The sequence below is a fragment of the Pundamilia nyererei genome, unplaced genomic scaffold (genome assembly GCF_000239375.1).
Source record: "Pundamilia nyererei isolate P.nyererei 1_Seehausen unplaced genomic scaffold, PunNye1.0 scaffold00121, whole genome shotgun sequence".
NCBI classification, from domain to species: Eukaryota; Metazoa; Chordata; class Actinopteri; order Cichliformes; family Cichlidae; genus Pundamilia; species Pundamilia nyererei.
In genome coordinates this window covers 1,533,763-1,553,658 of record NW_005187522.1, presented here as the reverse complement: position 1 = coordinate 1,553,658, position 19,896 = coordinate 1,533,763, and the positions used below count along the sequence as shown (strand labels likewise).

At 42.1% G+C, this 19,896-nt stretch overlaps 3 protein-coding genes across 3 annotated transcripts in view; 2 read left to right on the top strand and 1 right to left on the bottom strand.

Annotated features, from left to right (window-relative positions):
- Window positions 1-226: 226 nt before the first annotated feature.
- On the bottom strand, window positions 227-18,923 carry LOC102199108 (outer dense fiber protein 2-like). Its single transcript, XM_005742554.2, has 19 exons — window positions 18,851-18,923; window positions 17,787-17,958; window positions 17,566-17,689; window positions 17,304-17,435; window positions 17,137-17,211; window positions 16,279-16,350; window positions 16,085-16,201; window positions 15,802-15,987; window positions 15,606-15,715; window positions 15,378-15,513; window positions 15,120-15,230; window positions 14,249-14,353; window positions 13,781-13,939; window positions 13,269-13,369; window positions 12,981-13,143; window positions 12,579-12,704; window positions 12,463-12,480; window positions 1,511-1,799; window positions 227-1,381 (listed from the first exon to the last, which is right to left on the bottom strand). The coding sequence occupies exons 2-19, from the start codon at window positions 17,948-17,950 to the stop codon at window positions 975-977; spliced, it is 2,595 nt and encodes an 864-aa protein (XP_005742611.1). The 5' UTR covers window positions 17,951-17,958; window positions 18,851-18,923; the 3' UTR covers window positions 227-974.
- LOC102198820 (protein CYR61-like) lies at window positions 7,124-9,250 on the top strand. The gene is made up of 5 exons (XM_005742553.1): window positions 7,124-7,322; window positions 7,412-7,616; window positions 7,716-8,063; window positions 8,164-8,360; window positions 8,460-9,250. The coding sequence occupies exons 1-5, from the start codon at window positions 7,281-7,283 to the stop codon at window positions 8,760-8,762; spliced, it is 1,095 nt and encodes a 364-aa protein (XP_005742610.1). The 5' UTR covers window positions 7,124-7,280; the 3' UTR covers window positions 8,763-9,250.
- Window positions 18,924-19,018: 95 nt separating the features above from the next.
- ift22 (intraflagellar transport 22 homolog (Chlamydomonas)) overlaps window positions 19,019-19,896 on the top strand; it is a 3,454-nt gene continuing 2,576 nt past the window's right edge. The window contains exon 1 of the mRNA XM_005742551.2: window positions 19,019-19,344. Coding sequence (XP_005742608.1) covers window positions 19,306-19,344 — 39 coding nt within the window. The 5' untranslated portion in view covers window positions 19,019-19,305. The remainder of the gene's footprint in view (window positions 19,345-19,896) is intronic.

The following is a 19,896-nucleotide window of genomic DNA, read 5'->3' as shown; positions in this document are numbered from 1 at the left end:
CAGTTTTTTCCAGAAGTAAAAAAGTACGTCTGCACACCCAGAAGCTGACGACACATTTAGACGTTGGAGGCCTGTCAATAACTTCATTTTGACCTCGACAGTTGATGCCCTATTTTAACAATTATCGGCACTCTAACATTTAGATTTTTCATAATCACTACAGGAAATCAACCACACAATGAAAAAAGGAAAAAAGAAACACAAGCCCAGTCCATATATGAACAACCTTTAGTTTTATTATTACATGACCAGTGAATAAAGAAAGAAATAGGATGTCACTGAAACTATGTTTACTAATTCAAGACTATTGTAGTGACAAAAACATGAAGCAAATTCTTGATGACTTAATGCACACACATGAAAACAAACAACAGAAAAACATGAGCTGGAGTTCTGCTCCAAGACTGGCTCTTTATACATGGATATATATATATATATATATATGCTCAAGTAGTCGTTCAAGTGTATACAACATAGAAACTGCATTCGGCCTTTACAGCTCATCAGAAAAATCACACCTCCTGTCACAGAAGGGGAGTAGGAGAGGTTAGAGAGGGTGAGTCACATTTTCTTCACTCCTGACACATCGCGCTGGAAATCTAACCGCGTTAGAAATGCATCTGATGCACGCGCAGATTTCCTCTTTCTTCTTTGATGGCACCGTTGTCTCATTTTAGTCATATTTTCCATTTTAAACTAGGCAATCTCCATACCCTAGGGTTTGGTTTGGTAACAAATTGGCACCATTTGAAAAACAAAAAAACAATCTTTAAAAGTTAGCCTAGCTGATGAGAAAATGCCCCCATTTTCATTCTAAAAGTTAGCTAATATAGTGGTAGTATACAGTATATGCCCATGTGCAGCAATTTCTCACCAACTGCCTCATCGAAGGCACGAATATCACTGAAAAAGAGAGAGTGAGTGTTGTGGTTGGCTTTTTAACCGGTTGAGAACTGTCTTATTGAGATATGCTCCTAAAAGATGCTCCTAGTTGAAGTTGGCGTGAGGGAGCGCGACCGGAGGGGCTGGAAGTTTGGATCGCCTCCACTGCTAGTGCACCCCGGCGCTCCAGCATCTATGCTGGAGGGGGACTCGACCATTACCTCGTCCGGCAGAGGAGGCGCCCCGGGGTCTCCGGGCTTCGGGAGGCTGGATGATGTCGTGGAAGGCGTGGCGATGCTGGCGCAAGCCACGGAGGAGTCTCCAGCTTTTTGCGAAGACAGCAGATCGAGTGAGGTGCCCACATCTGAGTTGGAAGGGCTTTTCTCGCTGTCCGGGTGAAAGAGCAAGGTGGAGTTGTTTGAAAATGTTGATGGGAGGTCGCTGGTTGAGGTTGGAGTGCTGAAAGTGGAGTCAGATGAGGAACTGGAAGCTCCTGCCGCTGAGTAATAGAAGAGGGGGAAAAAAGGGGGAACAGTTGTAAGTCATAAAGAACAAACGCATTAAGCACTTTTTTGCATTACACACAAACACACAGACACACAACTATTTTAGAAATGGACGTATTAACCTCTGAGGGACTCGATCTTCTCATTTTTGGCCTTCTGCACCTCGTCTGTGATTTTTGTGATGATAAAATTTTGCGAGCGCATCTCCCGGATCGACTCGATCAAGGCATCCAGGCCGCGGGGGTTCTCAGCCAGTATGTCCAGCAGCACGGCCGTCCTCTTGGTCTGTGTAGTCCTGCAGCTGATCTCTTCTGCATCATCTCGTGTCAGGATCCTGCGAGAGCGCAGGTAGTCCAGGTGGCGATCTGCTCTGATTTTATCGCAGAGGTAGTGCCGCAATCTGGTCAGCACCTGGAGAGCCACAGGAAGTCACGGAGGGCAGATGAAAAGAGAGCAAAGTGAGGTGTCAATGAACAGGAAACACACAGTCCAGGGTTCACCCCCCTTCCCCCAAATCAAAGACTACAGCAGGCCTGGATCTGCTCTCTCTGTGGCACATACAAAGTAAGCTGGGTGTCCAGATGTGCCCTAAACGTCCATCTTATTGTCCTGCTGTTAAATCCTACAGAAAGTGGAAATTGTGAGGGCACAAAGAGGGTGTGGTGGGGGCATTTCCTCCTTTTAATAGGCCTATAGCGCTAAGCAAAGCATAAATATATATTTAGCAGCGAATCTGTTTCCACATGGCTCCCCTTATCAGATTGATCTGGCAGCTGTTAGGAAGCCAGAGCGTGCCTGAAGTATAATACTCACGTCTTTCTTTATCTCTGCCATTTCATCTTCAGTGAGGTGAGGAGCATCCATCCCTCTCCCCCGCAAAGTGAAAATCCAGGTGGTAACGACAGAAGATTATTTTAATAATCTCGTAGTGGTGGATTAAAACACAACAGCGAATGAATTATAGAAGTTAAATAAGTTGACACCTTATTATTAATCGATAAAAGGTGGTCTGTCGACTATCCATTCAACTTTTTTTGTTTCAACAACGGAAAAAAAATCCCCGGACTTCCTGATTGTGTCGAGGCTTAACTACGTCAACACACGGCAGAGACGTCGGTTTCACACTCAGCGCTGGTTTAAACCGGTAACTGTGAATAAAAAAGTCCACGTTCACCTCAAGATTTCTCCTGTTTTACCAGAACAACTCCAAACTGAGCAACTTTCTTCGCTTTGAGTTCTGATGTGCGACTTCTTGCGCTTCTGCACTTCCGACCATGGCCACGCGCGCTTCTCGATAACTCCGTTAGGTGGCGCTGTTGGACCTTCTCGCATACAAACACCACGTTTGGCAGGTTTTGCTATACCCCACAGTTTAGTCTGACAGCATTCATTCAAAGAAAAGTAAGTGTTACACTTGCCTAAATACACCCAGTAAACTATAGGCCAGTGGTGTCAAACATGTGGTCCAGGGCACAGAAGTGGCCCTCTTAAAGGCTCCCATAATACTGATGAATGTGGAAAAACTGAGACATAGTTTTGCAGTTATTTTTCTTATGTGATCTCAAGGTTGCTTATTAAATAAGAAAAGAAAATAATGTGAAATGTTACCACTTGTAATCTGGCAGGGTTTTAAAGAAGCAGGAGGGATATGAGCTTTTTACTTTACTAGTTTACTCTTTGTGGGCAATTAACTAAGCTGAGTTTGGCACCCCTGCTGTACTGCGTGGCTATACTGGCTATACACAAGATATTTCTCTAATCTACAAAGTTACTTAAGTACAGAGCAACTCTCAGTTAATTTCAATTTCAATTTATAATTTTTTCTGAATTTTTGTTGCTGATTTATTGTAATGACGCAAATCTGAGGTGAAACGTAGGCTTTTTTAATGTGATGCAGGGCTTTTCAGTTGCTTCACAAAAAACGTCTATGCTTTACGATCTGTTTGTATGTTTTGTATGTGGAGTCACTGCAAAGTAGCTGTCGCCATCAGATAAATTTTCCTTGTGAAAAACAGCGTAGAAGTTAAATAGTGTTAGTTCCTCCGTAGAAACTGGATGAACAGAGCCTTGGGAAAAAGCTCAGAATGCAACAAAGACAAGCTCAACAGCACCACAAACTAAACAATCTGAAACAGCATCTGCAAAAATAATTATAATAATAAGGTTATTACTACTACACAAACAACTAAGGGTTTAATAAGTTAGTTGGCTGTGGTGGAGCTGATTTTATGTAAACTGTTGATTTGCTGGTCTTGTTTGGAAAATCTGCACAGTAACTCGGAGAATTAGAGTTGTACATCAAGTAACTATATTTCTGTTACTGTCAGTCATGCAGCTGGACACATTTTAAAGTGTAGTACTGAGCTTTGAAATGCGATGATCACAATGTAAATTTTCAGCAGGCAGAGCCTGTATCATCGATTAGGTCACAGAACAGTTTATATACAAATAAAGCTGAAGGGTCATAGCATTAAAATCACCCGCAGTTCAGAGAGAACACCGGGTCAAAGTTCACATATACAAAGTGAATTGCTGCGCAGTAGAAGTGATGTGACACTCTGGTAAACATGAAGTCTATCACAGAATGGCTGAACGCATACAGATTTTCACTTCCCCCTAATCGCAGTATAGCACAAAGAGAGGACGGGCGCTCCCTGAGGAGATTGTTATCAGGCTTGTTTTGTCATGCTCTGCAGTGTAGTACTGTATGTGCTGTGTGAAACCACCATCAGCAAGCAGAAATGTATATGAACTGTAAATCAGATCGCAGGACTCATGCAGCGATAATGATTTAAAGCCCCTCACAGCTGTCTGGCTGCTGTTTCATCGCAGCAGGAGAATGTCAGATGTTAAACAAAAACGTGGAATGAGCGTTAACAGAAACAGACAATGCGTGCCCACTTGTCCTCGCCACAATTCCCTTCATTCATGCTGGACAGCAGAGCTCAGCAGCCTGGAAATGACCAGCTGTGCGTTTCAAATGAACCCAGTGTGCTGACTCCAGAGTGCCCTTCGTGCAGAGCCGGACACAAAAGAAAAGAAGGCATTTATAGAAATGATGTCACCGACGGGACTTTCATTCATATCAGCACAAAACCCACTCTCACGTAACAGCCAAGACACCACCGTGACCTCGCATCCACTGTGGTTTTACAATATGCGTAAGTGAGGAGGTATTTGTGCTTTTCAGTCGATGAACCATGCAAAATTACTTCTTTTATAGCTTTTTTTCACACAGCCTATTATAACCTGCCCACCCACCTTACTCATTCGAGTGTATCCCATTAAGTATCAGGGATATGTAATTTTAACAGGGCGCTGCAGAGTACTGTGCAATGCACGTCCACCCATGGCTTGTATCAAGTATCTGTGGGAGGATAAAAGGTCTCTCTAACACAATAACTTTGAAGTAATTACATGTCGCTCTCATTAAGTGAATTGCAAGATATGAGAAAATGCACGCTTTATATACGCGTCTTTGCAAGATGCGTATATAAAGCCCTCTTTAGTTTCACATCTGTCTGCTCTTGTAACCAGGTTTGAGACCCACTGGGTTCATATTCATTAAGCATCTCAGATATATATTTAGGGCTGTTTGTTTGAAATCTGTACCTTACTGGAAGTCAAGGCAGGGAGCTGAGAATCAGAGCCGTCTAACAGTCTTTTTAGCAAGGACAATAAAAAGAGCCTCGCATTAGGCAGCCCTGCGAGACACAAAGACATGAATAAGCTTCTCTGGATCTTGTAAAATGTAGTAAGAAGCCCAGGATGTTCCTTGAATTTGATCATCTTTCATTGAACTTTCTAATACGATTTTCTTATTTATAATTTGTCTACTTTTAGTCTACTGATTTTATGCCCGTGGGTCAGTGTCTTATTTTATCGATTGTTGTTTTTGCACATGATGTGAAAATTTGAGGTAGGGCGGAGGTTTCACTTACAGTGATCAGTTCAGCTTGTAATACAGCGTGGCACTTTTTTATTTATTATTTCTTTTTGAAATATAAACTTTCAGTGGCTTCCAGAAACAGTCATATCTAAAGTATCGTTCTGCTTACTATATGCACTGAGTTGCTGCCATATTAGATATTCAGCATCACTGATATCTGCTCGAAAAAGTGATGACTACTTCTTTAAGCCAGGGATGTCAAACTCATTTGAACTCATCGAGGAGCAGATCTTTGATCTTACATGGGCCGGGCTTAGTGTAAAGAAGCTTAGTTTCCCATTAGAAAAGACCAGTTACTTTAGTGTAGCGTGAATGACCATGGCTGAAGTCTTTACCTGCAAAAATGAAGCTTATAAAAACACAGTTAAAAGTCCAAGATTCATGCCTTCCTTCATTTTTATCTAAAGCTGTCCAGTGGGCTGGACTGGAGTCTCCGTGAGGCCGATTTTGGCCCCTGAGCCTAGTGTTTGACACCCTGGCTTTCAAACTGTTGGGGTAACAGTGTTTTAGGATGTTAAGAAAGAGGAAAGATTCAATTTCTCACTTGTTGTATTTCACATTCATTTTCTGAACTGTGGGAAGAGAACATGCAATTTGCCCTCCACATCCGCCTCTGTTCTTCTTACCTAACATGTTTGTGCAGATTCTTGATATTATAATTTTGGAAGGAAATTTCCACACCAAGCCACAACAGTCAGCGATTTCCAGGCATCGGTAAACACACCAAGCTCCCGCTTGTTCGCTCTTCATCTGCCGGAGCTGGCGCTGACTCAGACCGGCCTTTGTAACCTTAGTTAGATAAGACGGCGGCTGTGCCAATCTGCTCTGCTCAGCCTCTTATTCTCACAGGTTATAATGAAAGGAAAGGTATTCTCTCCCTTATAAATGCCTTTGTTCTTTGATGTGGATGGAAGAAGATGCTTTTTACCCTGGCATCTATTTCAAAGAAACCTGCAATGCTCATCCTGAGAGGAATTTTGCTTCAGGCATTGCTTGGGTTTTCTTTTTATTCTTGTTTTTTTTTTTTTTTGTCTAGCATCTCATTCTGACTGCTCTGATTTAGACTAAACAGAGGATTATCAAGTTTCAAACATTTCCAGGAGGCTCTCGTCTCTCATTGTGAAATCTTGAAGTTAAACTCAATTCCATCCACACGCCCTTACAGGGTGACTGAAGGGAAATTTAACCTGTAACACTAGCAAGGCTGGAAGATACAAACATTATTCGCAGACAACGTGCAACAGTCTAAACAGAGCTTCAGCTCAGGGAGAAATTCAGTCAGTCATAGAAATATGTGGCTTTCCTTCAATATTTATGTCAGAACTTGCAGTGGCCCGGTGTCAAATCCCTTAAGGAGCCATGTTCACATGCATTTCAGCTGCCAGGTATACATACATATATGGTCCAGCACCAGCTGGTAAAGTCTTGGTTAGGCGCAAAAGAGCTCCTTCATAACAGTGATATAGACTGAATAATGCAATCATTGTGTCACAAAACAGAATAAAATCAGTTCCCAGCACTGCAATCAAAGAATTATCCATGGCATTGTTTTGCATGTTACGTAAGTTTTTTTTTCTGGAGAATCTTAATGGTCAAAAATATCTGCTTTCTTTGGAAATGAGAAAGCATTACACAGTAAAACCGGAGAGAAAGCCCTGGCAGAGTGGAAGCTGCACAGGGTGGTTCTTGGCACAGCGAGTGTGAGAGGAGGGAGGGAGAAACTTCTGCTTGGCTTATGGGAGGACGTGTGGAGAAGCATTCCTCTCATAGTTTCGGGACACCTCTTCAGTCTATGTCAGATCTGCTTGAAGTGGATAAAAGGGGATGGGGACTCTCAAAGAGGGAGAACAAACAGCCGTCATCCCGCTGCCAGGTCTGCTGAGTGATATTAAGGAGGCTGGTTTTTCTTTCTCACTCAGGAGAGATTGCTTCAGCTGGAGAAGATGTGGAAGGTCTTTGTCGTCGAGATCTTCTGCTTTACGCTGGTGAGGAAAAGGTGTCTTATGCCTGCTGTTATAGTCTGTGGGTGAAAGAAATGTTGATTACAAAGGTGGGATGTTTGGTCTAACCTCAGGTGTCAGCCTCGTGCCCGAAGGACTGCCAGTGTCCCCTTGAAGTCCCAACATGTGCAGACAGCGTCAGCCTCGTGCTGGACAGCTGTGGATGCTGTAAGGTTTGTGCCCGGCAGCTCTTTGAAGACTGCAGCAAGACACAGCCATGCGATGCCGCAAAGGGACTGGAGTGCAACTTCGGAGGGTCGGATAAGGGAGTCTGTCGAGGTACGCTGACTTCATTTCTCTTTTCTGATCTTTTTTGTTTTTCAACTGTCACCTTTTCCCTTTTCATCACATCAGCCTTTCCCTGCTTCTGTTTAACAGCCAAATTAAACGGGAGAACATGCGAGTACAACAGCAAGATTTATCAGAGTGGGGAAACCTTCCATCCTAACTGCAAACACCAGTGCACTTGCATCGACGGTGCAGTCGGATGTGTCTCCCTCTGCCCACGTGAATTCTCGCTGCCCTTGTTGGGCTGTGCCAAACTAAGACGGGTCAAGGTACCGGGAGGGTGCTGCGAACAACTAGTCTGCCCTGAGGAAACAGAGGCACAAAGCGCTATGATAAAAAAGCACAGAAGAAAGTTCAGCAAAGTCAAAACCACTGAAGACGACCTCTCCAAAAAGAACGAGTTCACCTCTGTGTGGGGAGAATCAAAGTCTCTGCCTGGTGAGCAGTCTTGATATTTATTGCATTTAAGTCTTGCTTGCTTTCATTATTTTAACCCACCTTTAACTTAAAAAATATCTGCTTAAAAACATCTGCACAGCTTTCAGGAGTTATTCAGTGGACCACATGTTTGCCAGAGGAGTCCAGTGCATGCCTCAAACCACAGCCTGGTCACCCTGCTCCAAATCCTGCGGCTCTGGTGTGTCCACGAGGCTGACCAACCGCAACAAACAGTGCAAACTGGTGAAAGAAACTCGGATCTGTGAAATCCGTCCCTGCAAACAGTTGACCTCGAAGGTACACCATATGCTGATGAACATATACAGTGATTATTTCATTAGAGGCTGAGAACCCATCCATGTTAAGACTAAAGCCTAGATACATTCTCTCTTGCAGAAAGGTCAAAAATGCAGTCACAGAGGAAAAGCGAGCCATCCAGTTCACTTGTCATACGCAGGTTGTCGTAGCCTGAAAAAGTTGCAGCGCAGGTACTGTGGATCCTGCTCAGACGGACAATGCTGCAGGCCACACAGGACCCGGACAATGCCTCTCCATTTTCGGTGCAAAAACGGAGAGACCTTCAGGAGGATGGTGATGACGATCGAATCGTGCAAGTGTAATCTCAACTGCTCCAACAACGGTAAAAAGACACCTGAGCTCTACAGCCCTCTCGATGACATCCACAAACTGAAAATTTAACCGAAAGACTTGATTTAAGCGCAAGAAGACTTCTGCTTCATATTATTGGAGCCTTGTGGTTTGCTTCTTTGTGAAGCTGCTTTTAAATGGTGAATTCTGCATTTTAAAAAATGTTTTTCCTGCTTATTCTTTGTACATACTTAATAATATTTAAGCCTCTAATGACAAAACATGTTAAATCGCAGTGTGGAAAGTTATGGCAGCTGCTAAATGTGTCGTCACGCGGTGGCTGTTTCTTTTGATTCACTGCACTCGTGTTATTTAAAGGGTTATGTTTCATACTTTTTTTTCATTTTAATGCAAAGTTCATGTTAAGCATGGAAAACTGTACTTTTGGTTTACTGTCCTGGTCTCTGTAATTGGTTGTCAATGCAAAACAGAAATATGATTGAAGCCTGGACACACAGACTGTTAATTTCATGGTTAGCAGATTATAATCTCCAATAAATTCAAGGAAAACCAATTCAGTTCCCCACTATCTTACTTAAGAGTTTGTCTTGAGAAAAACTGGAAATTCTCAGGGGGTCTTTGCTGCAACGATTTTCAGTCTCTTTAGCATCTGGCTGACCTACTTCTGAGAGGACCTACATGTCACTGAATAGTTTTGGGAATGTCTGTAATGTAAACTTCTCAGCAGTTTGCCTGGTGCTGCACAGATGCTGGGCACAAGTTGCAGATTTTTGCTTTCTGGCAGTGGTATAGGCTTACACCGATAATCTAAACCCTCCACTGCGATTTACGATACGCAGAATAGAAGGGAAATATGACTGTGAATTGCACGGCCGTGGCTGTTGTTGCTCTTGTGTCCTCTTCAGTATTTCTGTCAAAGGTGGGCTCTTCTGTGCCATCACTTGGCTCTGTCGCAATCAATCACTCTGTCTCTGCTGCTGATTAGAGAGATGCTGGTCCTGTCCAGCATTCACTAGATGCACCTGGTTAAGGTCTCATTGAAGACTGCTGTTTGTGATGCACACACTAAGATGTGTTCTGCTGATTCGGTTTTAGGGCTATGAGCAGATAATAAGAAGCAGTGATGATGTTTTTGAGGTGCTTGTGTATGCCTGGGGTTGTGCACACATCAGCCATTTCTTTTGTTTAGCTACATTAGGGAAAAGGGTGTTGCTGCTCTGCTCTTTGTTTTGGGCAGGGAGTTATTTTCTTTTGAACTTTAATAATCTCTTGAACTCTATAAATCTCCCGTCTGTTTTTTTAAATTTTCTTTGATTTGCCAACCCCTATTTATCCATGCAGCTTGCCTCTTTTGTAATTCATAAATCTTGCGTTTGGCTGTCTGGTTGAATGGCACTTTCCACCACCCCTGAGCTGAGCTGGGACATAACTACTAACCCAACCAACAGGTTTACGCAGAGCTGCAAGGGTTTATGCGTCAGGGCTATCAAAGTTGTTGAGCCTAACAAGCACATAAGCACAGGGTGTGCCCATCTCAGCGCTGAAATGCCGAAAGTCAGATGTAAGCAGAAAGCAGCAGAAAAAAGCTAATTCCCAAAGTGATCGACAGAATTACGTAAACAGGCAAGACCACAAGAGCAAAGGAAAAAAACAGAAGTACTGACGCACGCAGCCATGAAATCGTTCCATCCCCCGAAGGAGAGCACAATAGAGCTTTGTCTCTGAGAACTTGAGAGGAGGCCTGCTCACTCGAGGGAATACGTCCGATGCAGGAACACATCAGTCTTTCAGAGGTCTGGACTCACAGTAGTTTATTACCATAGATACAGCAGGGAAGCACAAGCAACAGTGAGAGAACAAAAGAAATAAACACAGTACATTTATGGCTCAGTTTTTCGGTAAATCTCGGTAAGTCACGCTGCAACTGATACCGGAGCTCTTCTGTTTGCCTCCAGGCCAGATTAATATAAGATTTTTATTAGACAAACCAACAACAGAGATAGAAGTGGGCAGTTACATTTGCAACCTAAAGGCATGGACTTCACAGCTAATGGCCACACATAATTATTCTCAGTCCAGCTGAGAATCCTAATATAAAACACAACCAGTGCACACCACACCTTTGCTATGTCCACTACCAACAAACAAACAAACGCCTGTTTCCAGCACCGGGACGATGACAGGGAAATTAAAAGTAAAGACGCTGAATTTTGAATCAGCTTCACTAGTCAGAGCAGAAGATTTATTATGGGTGATGGGCAAAGTCACAGCTGGAAATATGGATTCATTCTATCGCAGGTAAACACAGCTGGGACAAAATGTGACCAAACAAAAAGTCATTTGCAATTAAAATTAGATTTTTTTTTTTTTTGTGAATCCAAAAGTTTTGCTTTCTGCTGAACTGACGATGGGAATGACGGCGTGGAAGCTTCCATAGTTATCAGCGTTATAGGATCAAGCCCGTGGAGAAGATGGAGCAGAAATCTGTTTCTAAATGTATGAATTGCTTATTGCATATTGATAGCAAGAATGTTATATTTGAATTGGGATTTATATTATTCTGGCAACCTTTAGGGGCTAATTTATAATTTTGCCAATTATCAGATATCGCAACCCTGTCAGAATGTGCAAGTTTAAGTGAAGAGGCCATAGTGTTACACGAGGGTGGCACTTATTTCAGGTACTACACACAGCGTGCTACGTCTTTAATATGGCAGAGTGTAGATAGCCATTACTGGCAGCTGGGAAACCCTTCCACCAGTGATGCACTGTGCTGTGCACCACATTTGCATGTTTTCAGTTCACTCTGAATTCATTCAATTCATAAATTCACATTTTAATCACACATGTATCTGACTTACAATCAAACATTATTTGAGTGGAGTGCCTGCTGCTTTACTTGCACATGTGCTTTCTCATCGCACACGTGCACTGTTTGAATGCATTATAAAGACACAAAGGTTACTGAAAAGGATGTAAGCACCAATAAAATGTTTCGTTTTCAAGCACCACTTGCATTGGCCAACAACTGCTGTCATAATTTCGTTGGTGTTCAGTTGCAGGCTGTGGAAAAAAGTTGTTCAGCTGTAGCCACTTGCATAAGACAGATCAAGTACATACTGCATTGTGCCTAAAATAACCTGACTGCTAGTCCTTCTAGCAATTTCGTGTTACCCTGCTGGAAAGTCCTTTTGTTTTGTTTTTTATAAATGAATCTATTAAAATTTATAAAATAATAGAAATTGAAAAGAGGTTTCCTGCAGTCCAGTGAAGTCTTTGCTATCTTACATTCACACTTCAAATGTGTAATATTTATGCAACAGTACTATTAGGTGTTACTCAACTCAGAGTTTGGCCAATCTTATGTAACAGTTATGCAACAAGCTCCTTGTCATACGGACAGAATAGCACCAAAATATCATAGTTCAAGATGTACAAACATCTGAAAACATTACTGTATTTTAAAAAAACAGCAGCAGATTACTTGATTCCTGGAAATGCAGTTCAAAAATCTGAATGTACAAGTAGAAACTGATCAAACCAATTAAAAATCAGGCTTTAGTTACCCCCATGTTGCCCTTTTAAACAGACCCAATAAATATCAGAGTGCAAAACAAATCAGGATTTAAAATGCAAACCTCCATCATTTCAGAAAATAAGATGTTGATGTTTGCAGTCCTTCATCAAACATGGCCTTATAAGAGTTTTTGAGGAAATCGACATAATTCTGAATGCTTCGCTTGTGGCTCTCTGATTGGTCCAGGCTAAGCTGCAGGTCCTTCAGACGTACCTCATACTGCTTCTCTGCCTGCAGATTGAGAGACACACAGACAGATAATACAGCTCAGCGCTGCCTTCCAAGAAATGTTCCATCTAATGTGAGTGCGTCTTCTCTATGGCCCTTACGTTGAGCTTGCTCTGGCGAAGAAGCCTCAGCTCGCTTTCCCTTCTGCTCTTCTCGGCTCCCAGCTCCAGGATTTTGGTTTGAAGAGCCTCTTCCCTGGAAACAGCCTCTTCTTTCACCTTAGTGACCTACACGGGGTGAAAATGTGAAATATCATTATGTGATGCGCCATTTTCTGCACGATAAATCTCTCTTTGACACCAAACTGGAGTAACACAAGTTGTTTTATACAGATACATGCATATCTAGCTTTGCCTGTTTACTATGTAGCTCCAGCTGGATTACTTACGGCATGGCTTCAAACAAATCTCGACTGAACTGTTAGGTTGTAATGTCTTACTTGATGATCTGAGTGAAGAACAGGTGCTGAACTGTTGGTCAGCACTCCAACAGCTAACCTGTACCTGTTGTCTGACGTCCGCTAAAGCTGCCTCCAGCTGTCGGCTGACGGCCTGACACTCTGATGAGCGCTGATCCAGCTGCCGGTTGCTGTAGCTGAGAGCTTCCTCCTGAGCTGCGAGCCTCCGTACCAGCTCCAGGTTCTCTTGCTGCAGTTTGTCTGTCTCTCTACACACACACACACACACACACACACGCACACACACACACACGCGCACACACACACACACATAGAGTAAGCATCAATTTCTATACTGATAATATGAGCAGGTTTTTGATATTTGAGGTCTTACTTTTGGATAGAAATCAGTTTTTCTTGTAATTGTAAGTTGGCCTCATGAATGGACTCCCTCATCTCTGCAGATGATCTCAGCAGTTTGCTTTGACTCTCCATCTGCGTTTGCAAAACATAAAATTCAGAGTTGTCTCCACGGGCTACAAGTAAATCGTGCAGAAAACATTTAATCACACCACGTGCACAAATGCTACTTTAAAACAACAACTACCTCCACGATCTGCTGAACATTTATCAGCCTCAAATCGAGCAGATTCGAGATAAAAACTCAGTATTTCTGACGGAAACACGTGGTCGTCTGGTTCTACCAGAGATCACACTGGGGAGCACAAAAGACTCGCTAGTGGGCTCAACCTAAACATTGCACAGCAATCACAAACATCGAAACTCACAGCAATATTAGAAACCACAATGCACCAGCGGTCACCTGAGGCTATACTGCCACCCAGTGGTCAAAAAATAGGAAAATGACTGCATTTTACATTGACCACAGCAGCTGGCTTTGCACACCTTAACCTGCAGTTGCCTAATGGACTCTGACTTTTCTGAGCACTTCCTCTCCAAGCGCTGCAGGTTTTCCTGGCACTCAAAGAGACTCTGCTCAGCTGCATTCAGTAACTCGGGGTAAGCGTTCAGTTCCTCCACGCGCCCCTGCAGCTCCTGCCTCACCTGGGCTCCAGAGGAGGAACGGCACAAAAAAAAAAAAAAGAGTTGGGTTTCGGGAAATGAAACATAGTAATATGCTTTAAAACTCAGCACACCTCTCCAAGAGATGCTCACGGATGTACATGATTCATTCAGCTGTGGTTATGCAGTTGAAAAAAGAAAACTAAGTGCACAATGACTGTCCATTAAACAGCAGGTGAAACAGAGCTGGACAGACTTGTAATGGGCTGTTAGAATGAGTTTTTAGCTTAACAGAAACTGTGCATGTAACGTAAATAAAATAAGGCAAATTAAAGAGAAGGGCGGTGGTACCTTCTCAACTTCTGCCTCTTTTCCATCTTGTGTCTTCTCTGTTTCTCTTAAAAGATTTGTATATTTTATCTTTAGATCATGGAGCTCAGCTTGAAGTTGTGCAACCTGGAGGTGAAAAAAATACAGAACATTAACATGAAACCTGCTGTGGCCTTCCCTGTCATTAAAAACTAGTGTCATTCATTCAGTGGCTTCTACAGACCACATTCTGTATCTGTAAATAATAGGTTTCTTGTAATCCTGTTTGGAAACTACTTTATCCTAACTGTGTCAGGAAAAAAATGACCTTCAAACATGATAGAAAGATAGAAAAATACTAAAACAAAAACAAGAACTGAAAGGTTAATATTTGAAATTAATAGATGAGAAGTAAAAGGTTTGAAAGATTTAAGAACATAAAACACTCTTTGTTGTGTGTCAGTGTTTATTCAGAAATGATCTTTAAGAGGATCAAATATGATGAAAGAGTGCCTTTTTTTTTTCAACATTGCACATTTTTTGATGTTTGTTGACTCCAGAGTAAAGTAGTGGGTCTATAAAAATAACAGTCATTTACAAACATGATTAAAAGTTTCCCTGCAGAGAACAAGGGATGGTCTAGGTCTGGTTTGTCACTGCTGGAAAAAAAAAATACTTTGATACGTTTGATTTTTGAGGCTCTGCCTGCACAAAAAAAGGAAGAGGGCAGCAAACCAGATGCTCAATTCCTTGCTGTGAATTCACTGGACAGTCACCTGTACTAATCTTGCGTGCATCGGACATCTCACGGGCACAGCGCTGCGGAGCTGACCCACTGTCACTGGGTGATGTCTGGAATATTTCAGGGCTGCAGCACACGAGAAAGTAAAAGGTTTTAAATCAAAATACCAACCTGATAACGGCACTGTTCAGCTTGGTGCTTCTTCTCCTGTGAGACGATCTTCTCCTCTACGAGGGCAGACTCGTACTCAGCGAGCTGCTGCTCCAGCTGAGCTACAGATTCCTGGGATAGCAGAGAAATCCAAACAGTTTTAGTAAAATAAGGTCCTCCTAACTCCTAAATATGGAAACCGGACTTCTTGCAACATGTCTGTGCTTTTTGCCTTTCACAGTAATGACTCTCACATACAAGCTGTTCAGTAACTTGTACCTTGAGTGTTGCATTATTTATGCCGAGTTCTCCGTTGTCTGAGCTGAGTTTTTCGAGCCTTTGCATCAGAGTTTCATTTGCTGCAGTTAGCTCGTCCTTCTCCTTCTGCACTCTCATTGTCAAGTCTGCAGTTTGGCTTTAATGGAAACAGACACTTACAGTTAATGCATCATCTGAATATTGATGTACTCAGAAATGACAAATGGCTGGGAAGGAGAACCAACCAACCTTTTCAATAAGTCTATATGAGCAACGAGTTTGTCTTTCTCATCTGTCGTCTGCTCCTTCTGTCCTCTCCTTGAGTCTCTCTCTGAATGGGCTTTGGCCAGCTGAGCATCCTGTTTGCCAAACAAGACAAACAAAGATCAAACGGGATCCTCAACTGCTTCTGAAGCCAAAATAATGAACCAATTTGACCTCGTACCTTTTCCCTCAGCTGTGCGTAGCATTTCTCAATAGCAGCTTCAAATCTCTCCGCTCTCAGTTTCTGAGCTCGGGTGGCTTTCTTCAGAGATTCTTTGTCCTGTGCTGCTTTCGCAGACAGAGAGGTGATAGACCCCTTCAGATCATCAATCTCCAGCTTCTGCTCGGTTATGAGTCTCTCCAGAGCCTGCAAAGACCATGAACCCACAAGTGTGCAGTTTTAATTTATACATTAATAAAGCAGTTTAGTCTACAGCGCAGCCAGCTGATAAAGGTGTCTGTACCCGTAATTGTACAGTAAGGCGATTGTTTTCAGCTTCCTTGTTGCGTAGCTGTCCCTGTAGGTGAGCACGTGTTGCCTCTGCTGACTTGGTCATGTGAACTGCACTCTTTACGTTCTCCTGTTGAAGCCAGCGTAAACATATAATTTCATGGGCAATGACTTAATTCATCCGCAAATGATCTCTGCTGTACTTACCTGCTCTTTTCTCCACAGATCTATCAGCTCCCTGACCTTCTGTTCACTCTCACTCAAATCTTTCTTTAAATTCTGCGAGAAAAAACATGGAAACCAATGCATATTATCACATCACCATATCTTCACTTTAGGTGCATTAAAATCGCTTTTGTAAAGTTAACACCTTTAGAGTATGTCCTGTGACATCAGAACCAATGTGGCTGTGCTCTCACTAGTTTAATCACCAAAGGCTGCCCCTTTGCCCCAGCCCCTTCCTCCAGCTCATCTGGGGGAACACCAAGGCATTCTCAGGCTGAGAGATATAATCTCCAGCGTGTCAAGGGTCCACCCTAGGGCCTTCTCCTGGTAGGACATGCCTGAAACACCTCACTGAGGAGGCATCCAGATGCCCAAACCACTTCAACTGGCTCCTTTTGATATTAAGGAGTAGTGGCTCTACTCTGAACACCTCCCAAATGCCCAAGCTCTTCACCCTATTTATAAAGGAGAGCCCAACCATGCTTGGAGAAAGCCCATTTCGGCTATTTTTATCTGTGATCTCTTTCTTTCAGTCACTTCCTAGAGCTGAGTCACACTCAAAGGTAATAAAACAGTTGAGCTGATACTGAAAACTATATTTCTACTTCTGTTCCCCAGAAAAATTTAATCAGTGAGGGAATCTATAAAGAATTTGATCACAGGCGGAGACAATGGAATTTGAATAAATGAAATATTATTAATAATCCATCTATCTAACCGCTATAACTTATCCTTTATCACTTTGTTTCACTGACTAAATCTTCACAAGCTAATCACAAAGCTTAGTTCCCTTACACTTCCTTCTTTTGTGCCAATGCATAGGTGTAATAAAACACTCACCTCATTTTCACTCTCAGCCTGCATGATCTTCTTCAGGAGCGTGTCAATCTGCTGGTCTGCATCAATTCGATTTGCCTTTGCGGAATTATTTAAAGCAAGGACATAAATAAACACATTTTCAGACTAAATACAGTTGACTTATACGGTGTAGTAGCAGTTTAACAAACCTCTGCCTCTTGGAGCTGTTTCAGTTTCTGTCGCACTGACTTATTAATTCGTCTAAAGGCCTCTAGCTTTTCCAGCAGAAGCCCACGCTGTCTTGCAATTCGGCGTTTATCTTTGGCAGACTGTCTTGAATCCTTAATTGACATTTTAAAAAAAGAAAATTAGAGAAAATGCAGGACAGCAGTTGCAAAAACATATGTTTAATGTAGGAAACCCTTTGGCTTTACACAAAGCTAGCTTTATCCAAAATTGCTGCAGACCTACAGCATACTCATCGTCCATGGCGTCTTTAAACGACACTAGCTGGATTGCTGCAGAATTGGCAGCTGCTTCTGCATCCATTAGCATTTTCAGGAAAGGATTCTTTTTATTGCCAAAATCTCTGAGACTAAAATAAAAAGGAAAGCAAGAAAACACTTTGAATCAGTAAAGTTGTGGTAGGTGGCAAGTGCATATTCAAATGCATCATCCTTGTAGGACCTCACCAGCTGATCTCACACTCTGGGGTTCCTGTATGGAGACTGCTGTGTGCCCTGGTCCTACCAACAGGCTCATGACTGTTGTCTAGGTCGCCACGACTCAGAGTGAAATCCTCCCTGGTACCGCTGAAACCAAGGGGGGGACTTCGAAGGTCATCCTCTGGAGACATGCCTCTTACTGTCAACAGATGTGCATATAATATGCTCAAATGATATGTGCAAATATACTATGCGCAAAAACCGGCTATGCATGGGAAATACAGAGTTACACAGGCAAACCTCCAAGTGGCATCCCTGGGTGAAACCAAGGAAAGCGTGTAGTCCTTCATATGACTACTGGACTGTGGGGTCACAATATCATGTGTGACAATTTCTTTAGCATCTATGATCTGGGGCAATACCTTCTCAGGAGGAAACTTACCATGGTGGACAAAATAAAATAAAATAATACAACTTTACTTTACTATAACGTTACTATAGTTAATAATATTAAAATAATAATAATAATAATAATAATCAGAAGAAATGTATTTTAGACATTTTGTTGTAATACTTCTCAGTAATAGTTAGGTAATAGAACCACAACCTTTTATTTCTTTATAAAAATTCTCTTAAGGTTCAGTTTATCGGGGTTTTTTTTAGAATGAAAAGAAGCGATATGCTGTAATTGATCATTTTAATTCATAAAAAAGCCTAACAATGTAACCCATTGGTTACAAACAAACTGGATGATAAACCGCTGTTTTGAGGGTATTTTCTGGGTTATTTAGAACACTGGTCAAAGGCGACCCTTCAACATAAGAGATAGTTACAGACAGCTAACTCAAGAGGAAGGTTAAAAGTCCTGCTTGGACATGAGAAAGCCAATCGCCAAGGAAGCTACTTCTTAGCAACAGACAAGGTTAAGTGGCTGTTAAGCTTTAAGGAACTCTAAGCGTAGCAAGCACTTTAGTAATTATACCAAGTAAATCGCCATTCAAGTCTAGCGTGTTTAATAACGCCTAAACCAAGTAACCACTTACAAAAGCATGCCTGAAAATTTAAACAACACTTACTCCTTCGCCTTGTACCTCTTGTAAATAACGCTCCTCCACTCTGGGGAGTCGCCTCTTGGAAAGTCTCACTCGATTGGTTAGATGTGAGGCAGCGTAACGACGTCAACTGACTATCTTTTTGTTGATTCGTTCCCTAAGGGTTGAATGGGCGGGGCCAAATTTGATTAGACCCGTAAACAGCCAATGAACAAGAGAAAGCAGTGAGCCTGGTTGAAACCATAGAAACGGAAAAGAAGTTTACTGTCGCGATTGCTGGTACGCCATCCTCGGGAAGTATCGAAGATCATTTAAAGAGATATATATTATTAAGTAAAGGTAAAAATATAGTATGACGTGGTTTAGATATGTACGCAGCTAAGTTTGGCTGATTTACATTTATCTTGCTGTTGCGATACTGCTTCGCTATCCCGGAATTTTGTAAAGATAAGTTAGCTGAAAAGCTAATGCTAACCAGCGTCAGTTGAGTGGAAATGTTCAAAGCTAAAATACTCTTTGTTGGTCCCAATGAGGTGAGTAAATTCTCATTTGACTGTACACCGGTCGCTATTTTACCTTTCAGATTCCAGCAGGTAGCGAAAAGCGTCAACAGTGAAATTTGCCTTTTCTAATATTACCAGAGAAAGCACTGGACTTAAGTATTCATACCCTTCCCCGTTACATTTACGGTCCGAGTTTATTTGTCACTACTCAACAAAGTAATGTATAAATTCAGTCGTAACGAAGGGAAAAGGAGTGATAAGTACTATGCAAAAGTCTCGAGCCACCCCTCATGTTTTTGTTTATATTTTGATAGGTAAATGGGTGCAGAGATTTATTGAAAAATGTGCAAACATAGATTGAAACACAGTATATTAAATTAAAAACTGAGTTTGTAACATTATAACAAGTTTGGAAGTCGATATTTGGTATGATCAACTTTCAACGAAAGTCTGAACTCTTTGAGACACGCTTTCGTGTAATTTCTTTAAGTACTTTCAGGAATATTTCTCTACGGTTTTTGAAGGACATTCAAACCCATTCTTTAGATGGTGGCCGACTTTTTTCTGTTCTGTTGAGAACTG

Bases quoted from the DNA above. Each gene is read 5' to 3' on its own strand.
- LOC102198820 (XM_005742553.1), top strand. From the start codon at position 7,281: ATGTGGAAGGTCTTTGTCGTCGAGATCTTCTGCTTTACGCTG. The intron at 7,323-7,411 runs GTGAGGAAAAGG...GTCTAACCTCAG, and splicing joins AGATCTTCTGCTTTACGCTG to GTGTCAGCCTCGTGCCCGAA. The intron at 8,064-8,163 runs GTGAGCAGTCTT...ACATCTGCACAG, and splicing joins AGAATCAAAGTCTCTGCCTG to CTTTCAGGAGTTATTCAGTG.
- LOC102199108 (XM_005742554.2), bottom strand. From the start codon at position 17,950: ATGTCTCCAGAGGATGACCTTCGAAGTCCCCCCCTTGGTTTCAGCGGT. The intron at 17,690-17,786 runs GTGAGGTCCTAC...TTTTTATTTTAG, and splicing joins CCAGAGTGTGAGATCAGCTG to TCTCAGAGATTTTGGCAATA. The intron at 16,351-17,136 runs GTGAGTGTTTTA...TTTTTCTCGCAG, and splicing joins AGGCTGAGAGTGAAAATGAG to AATTTAAAGAAAGATTTGAG.